The sequence below is a fragment of the Callospermophilus lateralis genome, chromosome 4 (assembly GCF_048772815.1).
Source record: "Callospermophilus lateralis isolate mCalLat2 chromosome 4, mCalLat2.hap1, whole genome shotgun sequence".
Lineage (NCBI taxonomy): Eukaryota > Metazoa > Chordata > Mammalia > Rodentia > Sciuridae > Callospermophilus > Callospermophilus lateralis.
Genome location: NC_135308.1, coordinates 146,792,468 through 146,806,674, shown reverse-complemented (window position 1 = coordinate 146,806,674; position 14,207 = coordinate 146,792,468). Strand labels below are relative to the sequence as shown.

General features: G+C 35.0%; 1 protein-coding gene across 6 annotated transcripts in view; it reads left to right on the top strand.

The window, feature by feature from the left end:
- The window catches only part of Anks1b (ankyrin repeat and sterile alpha motif domain containing 1B), a 1,098,518-nt gene that overhangs the window by 408,495 nt on the left and 675,816 nt on the right, over positions 1–14,207 (top strand). For all 6 annotated transcript variants that reach the window (XM_076854981.2, XM_076854978.2, XM_076854982.2 and 3 more), the window contains exon 10: positions 9,116–9,281. In XM_076854981.2, the coding sequence (XP_076711096.2) occupies positions 9,116–9,281 (166 nt within the window). The remainder of the gene's footprint in view (positions 1–9,115; positions 9,282–14,207) is intronic.

Here is a 14,207-nt window from a genome sequence, read left to right as displayed (position 1 = left end):
TATTTGGTAAAGGCTTATCTCCAATACCTCCACTACTTTTCTGTTTTCAAAAATGGATACCTGGCTACTGTCATACAATTATTTTTACAAATGCATTATAGGATTACTTGTCAAGATCCAAGATAGTGTAGGAGGGAAATACTAGTTCAGTAGTGCTGCATTGAGTTTAAGAATTATAAAGAATCACCCTCTTTAAAATATTAAGCCATGTTACAAAATAACAAGGTGTATTTTCCCATTGGTGCCCAGTTTTATGCCCCTCTCTCAGCCTGTACTTCCATTCTGCTTGTGTTATATGAGTTTTCTGTTGTTACTCTAGCAAATTGCCACAAATTTAGTGGTTTACAAAACAACACAGATTTTATTACTTGATAGTTCTGGAGGTCCAAAATGGGTCTCACTAGGCTAAAGTCAAAGAAGGCTGCTTTCCTTTCTGGAGGCTCTAGGAGAGAATCTGTTTTCTTACCTTTTCCAATTTACATGAGCTGATTTCATTCCTTGTCTCATGGCTAATTTCCAAATCCAAAGCTAGCACCTTGAGTAAGTCTGACACTGACTCTTTTTCCTTCTTCTATTTATAAGAACCTTTCTGGTTATACTGGGCTGCCTGAATAATCCAGGATGATCTCAAAATTTATTTGCAAAGTCCTTTCTGCTACATAACAAAATACATTCACAGGATGCAGGATTAGGACATGACTTTTAGGGAGGCTATTATTCTATTGACCACTGTCATGAATGCTGTTTTCCATAGAATTGCCCTGCTGTCAATCATCCTTTTCTACCACTCAAAGTCTCTCTTAAGAATCTCCTTTTTAAAAGTTACAATTATTATTATTCTATATTTATATTGTTATGTTCTTGACTTGAATGTCATTGTAAATCTTTTGAGACACTTTCTTTTGATATTGTGGGAATGTGGCAGAGGAGTCAGACCACTTCCAAAAGCTTTTATCTATTTTGAGTCATTTGGAATTGTGAGTCATCACAGTTGAAAGACCCATAAACCTACACTCCCTGGTATTAGTATTACTTTCCCCATTATCAGAAAAAGAATTTTCAAAGCACAGTATCAGGTAGCTTGTATCATAGTATTAACATAATACTTCTCTTGATTGTCTTAATTTACCTAGCATTTTAAAACTCATCTAATTCAAACTGTCATCTTTTATGCACAGGAGATACCTTGTGTCAATCAGGGTATGCTTGAAGACTTCAGGGGTTAAGAACCTACTACTTATGAAGCAGCAGATTTCATCCTGGGAAGCTCTAATTGTTAGAAACCTCATCTTCAGCTGAAATATTCTCCCTATTGTTGTTTTTTTCCATCCTGTTTCTACCCACTTGGAGACAGAGAACAATTCTAATCTGTCTTTATCTTTTTAAAAAAGTAACCTTTATTTTATTTTTATGTGGTGCCGAGCATTGAACCCAGTCTCTTGCGTGTGCTAGGTGAGCTCTCTACTACTGAGCCACAACCCAGCCCCTCTTCTACCTTTTGAATATGTGTAAAACATGTTTCTTTACATCTCTTCTTCTTCTCCTTCTTTCTTCTCCTCCTCTTCCTCCTCCTTTTCCTCCTCCTCCTCCTTTTTTTTCTTCTTCTTCTTCCTCCTCTTCTCCCTCTCCTCCTTCCCCTCCTCCTTCTCCTTCTCTTTTTCTCCCTTCTCCCTACCTCCTTCTTCTTTTTCTTCTTGTCCTCCTTATGTGACACCAGTTTAATGCTCACCATTGTCTGCCCCCCATGTCTAGAGAAAATAGTCCATTTGGTCTTTGCCCCTCATCATATGTTGACCCCCACCCCAGCCAAGTGTAGCTGTCTGGTCTTTGTGCACCACTGACTTTTGTGTCATTCACGAATAACAAAGCACAAGAACATGGAAATTGCTAAAATAAAACTTACAGAACATTAGTCAGGGGCTGTGGATGTAGCTTAGTGATAGAGTGTTTGCCTACCATGGGTGAGGCCCAGGTGCTGGGTTCAATTCAATTCCAGATATTACAATAAGCAAACAAGATATTCGGCAACACTAACAATAGACACTCTTTCCTTAGGGGAACTTTTTAAATTTTTTTAAATTTTAATTTGTTGTGTATGACAGTAGAATGCATTACAATTCATATACATAAAGAGCACAATTTTTCATAACTCTGGTTGTACACAAATTAGAGTAATACTATTCGTGTCTTCATACATTTACTTAGGGTAATGATGTCCATTTCATTCTACCATCTTTCTTAGCCCCATGCATTCTCCCTTCCCCTTTGCTCTATCTAGAGTTCTTCTAATCCTGCCATGCTCCACCCCCCACCCCATTATGAATCAGCATCCTTATATCAGAGAAAACATTCAGCATTTGTTTTTTTGTGATTAGCTAACTTCACTTAGCATTGCATTCTCCAACTCCATCCATTTACCTGCAAATGCCATAAATTTATTCTCTTTTAATGTAGAATAGTATTCCATTGCGCATATATATATATATATATATATATATATATATATATATATATATATATATCACATTTTCTTTATCCATTCATCTACTGAAGGATATCTAGTTTGGTTCCACAGTTTAGCTATTGTGAATTGTGCTGCTATAAACATTGATGTGGCTGTGTCCCTGTAGTATGCTGTCTTTAAGTCCTTTGGATATAGATCAAGGAGTGGGATAGCTGGCTAAAATGGTGGTTCCATTCCCAGTTTTCCAGGGAATCTCCATACTGCTTTCTATATTGGCTGCACCAATTTGCAGTCCCACTAGCAATGTATGAGTGTGCTTTTCCCCCCACATCCTTGCCAACACTTACTGTTGTTTGTATTCTTTTTTGAAAACTGCAAATAAAGTTTAATTTCAGAAACTGAATCCATCATTTATAAATACACTAAAGCACAGTCCACTCGAATTGAGAGCGAGAGTAGGTACAGTATTCAACAGAAGGACAGCTTCCTAGGGGGCCATGGCAGAGGACCGAGTAGCCTCACCCACAGCATCCAATGGTCTGAAGTGACACAGGAACCTTTTTCAGATGTTAAAGCAAACACTTTGAAGACATATTGTTAAAAGAATCTGACAACTGATAATTTTACTCTGATGTCCTGGGATTCTAAAATACCCAGTGATGGCCGAATATTCCCTATTATAAAAAAAGAAAAATCTAAATGCCTAGCCTCACTGCTATAGCCTGCCAGACACCCCCATTGGTCACCACCGCCTCCAGGGCCCGGCAGTGGTCCCAGCACCTGGGTCAACACACAGAGCTCCACTGCTCAGGGATGCTCCCTCAGAGGCACCAGAGGCGGTCAACCAGGACCCTGTTGCACTGCCACGCTCTGCCCTGGCTGAATCCTCAGCATGGACACACTCGGGACTCCAATCTGATCTCAAGGAGTCAGGACAGATAGTCCGGGACCTATGAGTGAATGAACAGACCATGCAACCCTGAATGCAAAGACCTGAAACGGAACGTGTCCATGACCACGTCACTGCAACTGCACACTCCGTGGTGACTCACCCAAGTACAGTTTTTGTTTTCAAACGCTTTGTCTATGTGGTAAACAGTTTGTATTCTTAATAGCTGCCATTCTGACTGGAGTGAGATCTCCAACATGTCAGATTAGGCCCCGACTTCCTTAATAAGACTCCTATAGGGCAAGAATTAAAATTAAGAATCAATAAATGGGATGGATTCAAACTAAAAAGCTTCTCAGCAAAAGAAATAATCAGTGATTTGAATAGAAAGTCTACATTCTGGGAGCATTTTTTTTTTAACCACACACACATTAGAACGCTATCTATAGGATATATAAAGAACTCAAAAATCTTAACACCAAAAAAAAAAACAAAACACAAATAACCCAATCAATAAATTGGCTAAGGAACTGAACAGACATTTCTCAGAAGATGATATACAATCACTCAACAAATACATGAAAAAACATTCAACATCTCTAACAATTAAAGAAATGCAAGCCAATACTGAATTTTTATCCTGTATTTCTTTACTGAAGTTTAGGACCTTATTTTTAATCACTTATAAACTTTGACTTGTTAGATGGTTTTAAGCATCTATAAAAACACATTGTAAACAACTTATGAAAGCATGTTATACAGGCTTTGATTATACATAGATTTCAAAAGCATATAGTACTACAAACCTATTTTTTATTGATACTTATGCATATGGTTAAATTTTAATAACAATTGAGGGAATTTTAAAAACAAAGTTTAGAACAGCATTTATCTCTGCTAGGGAAAGGAGATGGATGTATTAGAGAGAGGAACATGTGGTTTAGGTGTGAGGGTGGGCTTCAAAAGTTAAGTGGTAATGATCAATCCCTTGAAACTAAGTAGTGTGCACACATGGATTAATTTTTTTTTATTATTGAGCATATTCTCCTTTGAGGGATATTTGGCAGGTATTTTGTTGAATGACCCTCTTTTGTGATATGAAATATTTGGTTACATAAGTATGGATTTATTGTTTTTGTGTTTTATCTTCTTTCCTTTAAGTGGGCTCTCATTTTCCACAGGAAGCCTTGTACTTCAAAAATTATCTTCCAATGAGAAATTTTGGCACTTTCTTAGGGAGCAGAAGAAGGAGCACTTCATGACTGTTTAAGATATTTTTTTTTCTTTTGTGAATATATCCATACATGCTTTCAGAGGTAAACACTGTGAGGAAAATTCATAGCTCCTAGATGCCATTAGTTTTCTCAGCATACTCAATTTTCATGTGATATTTTTCTTTCTTTATATATTCTAATTTTCTTTAATAAATAAACCTCCTTTTTAATTGTTCATTATAGATATACATAATCTTGTTCTTTATTTTGGTATAATTATTCAAGCATAGAATATGATTTGCTCCAATTTAGTCCCCAGTACTGTGCCTTTCCCGTTCCTCTTTCCCACTCTTACCTCTTTTCTACTCTACTAATGGTTTTTCTATTTATTTACAGTTTTTAAAATTAATGCATTATGTATATACATAAAGGTGAAATTCACTGTGGTATATTCATATATGTACATAGGAAAGTTTGGTTAGATACATTCCACTGTTCTTCCCTTTCCCCATCCCTCATTCCTCCCTCTCAATTCCCTTCCTCTACTCCATTGATCTTCCTTCTGTATTCATGGGATTCTCTTTTCTTTTCCTCCCTCCCTCCCTCCCTCCCTCCCTTCCTTCCTTCCTTCCTTCATTTCTTTCTTTTCTTCCTTATTTTGGTCTAGCTTCTGCATACAAAAGAAAACATATGACCCTTGACTTTCTGGTTCTGGTTTATTTCACTTAGCATTCATCCATTTACCAACAAATGACATAATTTTATTCTTTATGGCTAAGTAAAACTGTATTGTGTGTGTGTATAACACACACACACGCACACACACACACACACACACACACACACACACACATATATATATATATATATATATATAAAATCACATTTTCTTAATCCATTAATTTGTTGACAGGATCCTAGGCTGTTTCCAAGTTTGGCTATTGTGAATTTCACTGTTGTAGACATTGATGTGGCTGCATCCTTATAGCATGCTGATTTTAGATCTTTTGAATAAATATGAAATCATATGGTGATTCCCTTTCAAGTTTTTTAAAGCATGTCCATACTGCTTTCCAGAGTGGTTGTTCTAATTTGCAGTTCCACAAACAATATAAATGTACCTTTTCCCCCACATTCTCACCCAAATGATGATTGACATTCTGACTGGAGTGAGATTAAATCTCAGTGTAGTTTTGATTTGCATTTCCCTGATTGCTAGAGACATTGAATATTTTTCATATATTAGTGACCATTTATATTATTTGAGAAGTGTCTCTTTAGTTCTTTTGTCCACTTATTGAGTTAATTGGTTGTTTCATGTTAAGTTTTTGAGTTCTTACATATTCTGGGCATTAATCCCCTATATGAGGAGCAGGTGGCAAAGATCTTTCATTCCTCTTCTTGCTCAGAATAACTTCATACTTTTTATTCTTTACTGTTTATTTTACTTTATTGTTTACTAAAAAGCAGAAGCTTTTTAATTTGATGTCATTTCACTTATAGATTCTTGGTTTTATTTCTTATGTTTTAGGAGTCTTGTTAAGGAAGTCTATGTTTGTGCCAATATATTGGAGTGTTAAGCCTACATTGTCTTCTAGCAGTTGCAGAATTTCTGGTCTAATTCTTAGATCTTTGTTCCACTTTGATTTGAATTTTGTGCAGGAAGAGATATAGGGATCAAGTTTCATTCTTCTTCATATTGATATCCAGTTTTCCCAGCACCATTTGTTAGGAGGCTATCTTTTCTCCAACATAAGTTTTTGGTACCTTTGTTAAATATCAGATGATTAAGTATGTAGGTTTGTCTCTGTGTCTTATATTCTATTGGTCTGAATGTCCGTTTTTGTGCCAAAACCATGCTGTTTTTGATACTATATCTCTGTAGTATAATTTGAAGTTCAGTATTATGATGCCTCCAGTATTCCTCTTATTGCTCAGAATAACTTTGACTATTCTGCATCTCTCATTCTTCCAAAAATTTTTGAACTATTTTTCTACTTCTGTGACAAATGTCATTGGTATTTTTATAGTGGATTTCATTGAATTTGTGTAACACTTTTGTTAGTATGGCCATTTTTAAAATATCAATTCTGCCTCTCCAAGAACATAGGAAGTCTTTCCATCTTTTAAGGTCTTCTTCAATTTCTTTCCTCTGTATTCTGTAGTTTTCATTGAAGAGGTCCTTCACATTCTTGGTTAAATTTATTCCAAAGTATTTAATTTTTAAAAAATTCTTATTTATCTATTTTTATGTGGTGCTGAGAATTGAACCCAGGGCCTTTCACATGCTAGGCAAGTGCTCTACTGCTGAGCCACAACCCCAGCCCCAATGTATTTAATTTTTTGAGGTTATTGTGAAGGTGATAGCTTTCCTAATTAAACATTTTAATGGGAAGGTAAATTAGCCCATTCTGTGTGGTTAAATTCAATGTTGTTTTCAAAGATTTAAAAATCCTTATAATTCTTCATAAACATAGTAAAATTTCAACTTCACCAAATCCATGCATTGTTCTGATGAATTTAATTTAGGATAAATTAGGATTTTAGCTACAGACTCTTTTTTTTCATAGACTCTTCAATTTTATTGTTGTTTTTCTCACTCCCTTCCCTGAGTCTTTCTATGTTGCACAGGCTGGGCTTGGACTTGAGATTTCCTGCCTCAGCCTTTCAAATAGCTGTATCAGTTTTCTTTGATAAGCAAAGCAGTAAACAATAACAAACAAACATAAAGACAAAATCATGGGCGTCTGAAAAGGTCATAATAATTTCCATAATCAGTAGTTAGATTTGCTTAAAGATACTTAAAACTGTTAAGTTAGTCAATAAATATTTATTGATCACCTACTATGTGAAAGGACCTGTATTGTTTCTTTGGATACAGTGTTGTGGTGTACAAGACATATTTTAGCCTTTATAGGGCTTATGGTATTGTGCATAGTTTCATCCATAATTTTATCCATAGATAATTTTATCCATAGATAATCCATAATAATTCCTCAGTGATGAGGCATTCCTTTTGTTGGTTTCTGATGCTACTTGTTGGATAATGATTTATCAATACATTTTAATTTTAATAGATAAGCAATATTCTTAATTTATGAAATATTATTTTTTATATTAAACCAAATTTGCCCTTCTTGGCTTATAAACATTAGTTATTATTTTGCCATACAAACTTTGGATAAATCCACCAGAGCAACCTCTGCCCTTCCCTTCCCTTTGTAGGACAGCTCTTGAGGGAGAGACTTTTCAGTATGTTGAGGAAACAATCCTGGCTGTGAAGCTTCTGTGGAAGAACACTATGGTTCCTTTCATCCTTTCTTGTTTGACATGGTTTTAAAATCATATATCATCCTGATTGCTTTCCTCTGGATGCTTTCTACTTTGTCACTCTTTGTTGTTAAAAATAAATTACTCCCAATTTCCTGCTTTCAATAGAGAAGAGTGAACATAATTGACTCTTTGATGTGTGAGGGTCTGGTTTGGTCAGAAAGCAATTATACTGACCTTGAATTCTGTACTGTAAATATCATTATAGAGAAGAAGGAGCTTATACTAAATCTTTGTCAAACTTTTCATATATCTTGGAAGATTTATTTTGAAAATATGAGTTTAGTTTCTTATTTATTTCTCAGTATTGAAATAAACTTTATTTAGATAACAAATATCAAAAGATAAATCATGATTAATTTTGAAATTCTTCATGCAGTTAATGTATCTTCTCCAGATTATGAACCTCCTGAGAGCAAGGTTTATGTTTTATTTGTTTTTTAAAATCTCTGATATTTAGCACACTCATACACACACACACACACACACACACACACACACATGCGCACACACACACACATCTATATGAAAAATGTCAATTTTGGTGACCAATTGATATAAAATGAAATGAATTTCAATTTTTAGAGTACATTGAAGTATCTGACATATATAATTGGACCACATTTTGTCCTGACTTGAAAAGGGTAACCTTAGTAAATTAATTAACAGTACACACAGAAAAATGCTGGTGTTTTGGATGGTAATAATTTTATCTTTAAATGACAGAAAATGCTGCCTCAGCTCTATGAGCAAAATTGCATCAAGACAGGAGACTGAATATAGCCTCAGCTCTGAAAATGCCTCCGTATAAGCTTCTTCTCTGAGGAAAATATTTTCCTAAAAGCTTCCCATCAAAGTTCTGCTATGTATAAATGGCCAATGTTTCATCATGTGGCTATCTCTAAGAGGCAGGAAAAGTTGAAATGACTGTTGATTAAACAATAGTTTGTACCACAACTAGAAAAAATTCATACATTACAAGAAGAAGGGAAGACTTTACTAGTTCAGGAACAAATTCAGGGAAACTAAGTTAGAAGATTGCTTTTAAAGTCATCACTGGTGATGCTGGATCATACATACAGTTCAAGCAAATTAATCACCAGCTATCAATCACTTTTGGAAGATCTGATGAATCTGAGTATCTTTTCTAGATTTTGTGAATCAAGAGACTTATGTCTTTATTACAAAGCTGTTTGTTTTTTTCCCCCTCCTTTTCAGGAATCCTATTCAAAGAAGAGGAATTATACTATGGAAATTGTACCATCTGCTTCTCTGGATACTTTTCCTTCAGAAAATGAGAACTTTCTATGTGATCTCATGGACACAGCTGTTACAAAGAAACCGTGTTCCTTAGAAATTGCAAGGGCACCTTCCCCAAGAACTGGTAATATTTCCTACTCACAACTGGGCCAATTTGATTTGCATGTTTACATAAGTGAATATTATTATTTTGATTTCACATTACATGATCAATATGAAAGTACCCCAATACACTCCCAGTAATCATTTTTGCATTTTAAAGTGAGTACAGGTAAGTTAGGGAATTTTTTTATATATGAAATCTTTTGACTATAGATAAAAGCCCTTCATGGGGATGATTTTGCCTTGATGAAGACACTTTGAAAGTTTTTAATGATGAAAAATCTTGGTCAGATATAAAGCTTGGGTTCTTAGAACTTCATAGATGATTTGGTAGCAAGAGTCTCTATATACTTTTTGGTAGGATATCTGTTTCTAAGTTATCAAAGTGCACTTATTTTACTTAGTATTTTACATCTTTTATGGCATTTTCAGATCCATAATTTATTCACATTAAAACTAGTGAATAAGGCAAGACAAATACTATTCACATTTTGCTGCTAAGGAAATTGGAGCTATGTCATATTTAAGCTCAGTAACTCTCAGGGTTGTGCCTAAACATGGATTATTAATTACCGTCATATTTGTTTTCTGTTGATTTGCCACTACCTTTAAGAACAAATGCAGGATAGTTATGTAAAAGCTAATGAAGGAGTATAGTTTCAAGTTGGTGATCAATATATTTACTACTACAAGGAATTGTGGGAAAAGTTCTGAAGAGTGACTTTTTTTGGTTTGGAAATCCAATTGCTGCTTACTTGAGGGCTATAAATTTTAAGTGTGATAAATCATATTTCTGGAAACAATGAGAGACTGGGAAATGGAAAATAAGAAAATTGGTGTGGAGGATACAGATTACTCTTTCAAGAGATATTGATGCTGGTGGAAGAGGAAAGGAGGTAAGAGACTGAAACGGCTAGTTTATTTTAGGATAAGTAAAACTCAGTGGAGTTTAGAGGTAGGAGGAATTTTCTGGTGGAGAAAGGTATTGAAAATAGTGAATGAAAAGAAAGAGCAAAATGGGTAAAGGTCAAGAATTAACTAGTCTAAGAAAACAGAGACTTTGATTCCCCTGAATTAGAGAACATGTTTGTGAATGTACAGAAATTCTGAAATATGTATTTCCAAATGGACTCAGTTTCTCTGGATCAGATTAAAAGGGTTCTGAATGAAAGGAAAAATGAGATCTTGAGAAGGGTTGAAATAAATTCTGAAAAGTCACTATGGATAATAAGCTAGGGGATTTTTATAATTTTTTGAGCAGTACTGAAGCTTGCATGTTGTATGAATAATAAATATGCAGAAGGAATATTTTAGGTAAAATTTTAGTAATGAAGATAATTAAAACTTATTGAGTATTTACTGTGTGTGGCAGATACTGTTCTAAGTGCTTTATATATATTGTTTCATATTATTCTTACAATGTTGTGAGGTACTAATATCATCATTCACACATCATTCACACAGATGAGGAAACAGAGGCACTGAAACATTAGGTTGCCTCCCAAGGTAATAATGGAAGGATCTGGCATTTAAACTTGAGTTGTTTGACTTGTGCTCTTAAACACTATGTAATAGTGCTGCATTATATTGGAGGATGGGGGGTAGTGCTTAAATTCTCAAGAAATGTGAAGATAATACTGGAAGTCCACATAGAAGAGCAATAAAGTTAGAAAAAAGAATGTTATAAGAGAAAAATATAAACTTCAAATGAGCTGCAGAAGAAGCTGAAGAAGACACAGACCCAGGAAACAAGGCTTATTTATTTAGGCTCAGATCAACTTTCCTGAGGGCAGCAAATAATGCTGAATAAAAATATAGAAAAGAAAACTTTTCAAAAGCATTGAATGATGGCAGGAAAATTAAACAAGCTGAATCACATCTACATTTGGTACTTCTTTTTATCAGTACCTTTTTAAGAAATAATCAGGCCAAAATATCAGTTAATGTGGGAAGCCAGTGTATCAATAAAGCCACTTTTGTCCCAAGGAATTTTCTGAGTCTGCTCTTGAGTGTTGGCGCTCAGAGTTTCCGTGAGTTTCAGTACAGAAAGGAAATCTCTGTACCCATCCAGTATGGGAAATTTCATATGAAATTCTTCCTCCATAGAACTATTCCCAGGGTATACCCTCATAGTAATGATAAGTAATCCTGTCTCATATCCTCTACCCTAGGAACTTAAAAAATAAGATTTGTCATGAGCAGAACAAGAGGGAAAGTTCCTGAAGGGTTAATACTATGAAGTAGCACTTATATAAATTTGTACCCCACATTCACATCACTTAGATGTTCCAAAAAATATCAATTCTTCAACTTAGTTTTAAGCAATACTCTCAGGTACTATGCAGAAACAAATGAAGGAGGGGAAGAATATACTATGTTCCTATGTCTTAAATGCTTCCTATAAATAATTTTCTCATTAAAATTAGAAGTTTGTAATAATTAAGTCTACAGAGAGAACAGTCCAAACAGGAGCCAGTAGACATAGATATAAGTGAATGATACCTGAAAAGACTTCACATATTGTAATTCTCAGATTCACACTATAATATGACCATGATGTTATAATGAAAAGACAAGCTTGGATGTAATTGGGGAAATTGAAGCTAAAAATGTCACCTAGGATTGGCTTAGTTTGTTTAGCAAGGTATTCTACAACTCCATCCATTTACCTGCAAATGCCATAATTTTGTTCTCTTTTAATGCTGAGTAATATTTCATTGTGTGTGTATACCACAGTTTCTTTATTCATTCATCTATTGAAGGGCATCTGGATTGGTTCCACAGTTTGGTTATTGTGAATTGAGCTACTATGTACATTGATGTGGCTGCGGCAAAGCTACATCATGTACAACCAGAGAATGAAAAGTTGTGCTGCAGTTATATACATTAAATCAAAATGCATCCTGCTGTACATATACCTAATTAAAATAAATAAATTAATTAAAAAACTGGCAGATTTTAGAAGACAAAGTAAACTTCAAGAAATGGGAAAAAAAACATGACACACAAACTCAAAATTTAAAACTCAATGGATGGATGGAAAAGCAGATTAGTTTCAGCTGAAGATTTAGAAAATTGGATGTGAGGCCATAGGAAAGTTTTTAAAACATTGTATGGAGAGAAAAAGAGGTAGCAAATATCAAAGAAAAGCTGAAACTTGGAGTATACATACTGACAAGTCCTTACATATCTAATGTAAGAATGTTCAATAAGAGTTTCAGAAATAGAAAAAAGGGGAAAAAGAAATGTATTTGAGGAGATATTATCCCCAAAAGGCATAGCCTTTCCCCTGAGCTTACATGGAGGAAGAGAAGTGAACAATTAAAATAGATACAATAAGTGCTGAGATAACGTTTCACAAGTAGTGCTTTGGGAGCAGAAAAGAGGAACATTGAATCTTACCTAGAAGCTTGAGGAAGACTTAAGAGATAAAGTCTGTGACACTTATCCATTGCATTTTATAAGCCACCAAAACATACTAACATCTGTCATTCATATATTGCTCACAAATCTTCAAATCTGGAAGGTTTGGAAGGAATTCATTTTGTAGGAATTCCTTGTGTGTATGCCACATTGTATGAACTGGGATTGATCATTGGGAGGATAAGCTGGCCCATTCATGTGGCTGGCAGGCTGCTGTTGGCTATAAAACTGAAAGCTTGGTGAAAGCTATGGGCTGAAGGCCTCTTTTTTTCTCCGTGGACTTTTTGGATTTCCTCATGATGTATTGACTCAATTCTTAGAGTGAGCATCCCTCCCCAAAACAAGTAGGAATTGTATCATTTTGATTGCTCACCATTCTGGCAGCTGGAAATCTTCAGGTACCAGCATTGTCAGGGTTCAGAAGGTAAAGGCTCTCTTCCTGGCTTATAGAAAGGTATCATGTCACTGTGTGAACCTATGAACTATTATGTACAGAGACAGAGCCTTTGATTTTTGCCATAAGTAAATAACCACATCTAAGGAAAAGACTGTAGAGAGAAAATATTCTTCATTTTCTGTTTCCAATTGTGTTTTCTTTCTTTTAAGCCTTCATCAACAACTTTCCCATAGCCCTTCAGGCTTCCACAGATTTCCTCATGGCCCTTTCTGTGTTTCAGTCACTTTTTTTGAGGCTCTTCCAGCCTCTCCCTGCTGCCTCGTCATGTTAATGCCACATATTTTAAGTTTTCATTATGGAGCACTTCATTCCCAGCTATCAAAATCTATTGATTGGTTATTGATTGCTCCACAAAAAAAACCCCAAACCTTGTGAGTTTAAAAAAAGTCATTTATTTTGAGTATAAACTTTCAATTGAGAAGGGGAATAGCAGGAATAGCTTGTCTCTGTTCTAAGAAATGTGAGTGGGGGCAGCTTGACCAGAGGCTGTAGGATTTGTGCTCAGAATTCTTACTTGTGTAGCTAGCATGGCCTACTTGGCCTTTCTTATGGCATGTGATGGGTTCCAAGAGCAAACATCCTAAGAGAAGGAAGAAAGCTATAGCAAAAGCTATGGGCTGAAGCCTTTATGGCTTGGGCATGGAAGGCAGTATCACTTGCCAAATAGCCAAGATCCTGCCTACAGGTAGGATTTAATTTCTCTTCCTCTTGATGAAAAAGTGATGACTAAAGTTACACTTTTAGAAAATACAAATTCCTATAAAGTGTGTTTTTTGTGTTTTTTTCTTATTTATTCATTCATTTTTAATTTTTTTTTTAATTTTAAGTTATACATGACAATAGAGTGTATTTTGACATATTATATGTACATGGAGCATAACTTATTCTACTTAGGGTTCCATTCTGTGGTTGTACATGATGTGCAGTTTGCTGTTTGTGTATTCATATATTAACATAAGAAAGTTATGTCCAGTACATTCCACTATTTTTCCTAATCTCAACCCCCTTCCCTTCCTTTCATTCCCCTTTATCTAATCCAATGAACTTCTATTCTTCCTTCCCTTCCCT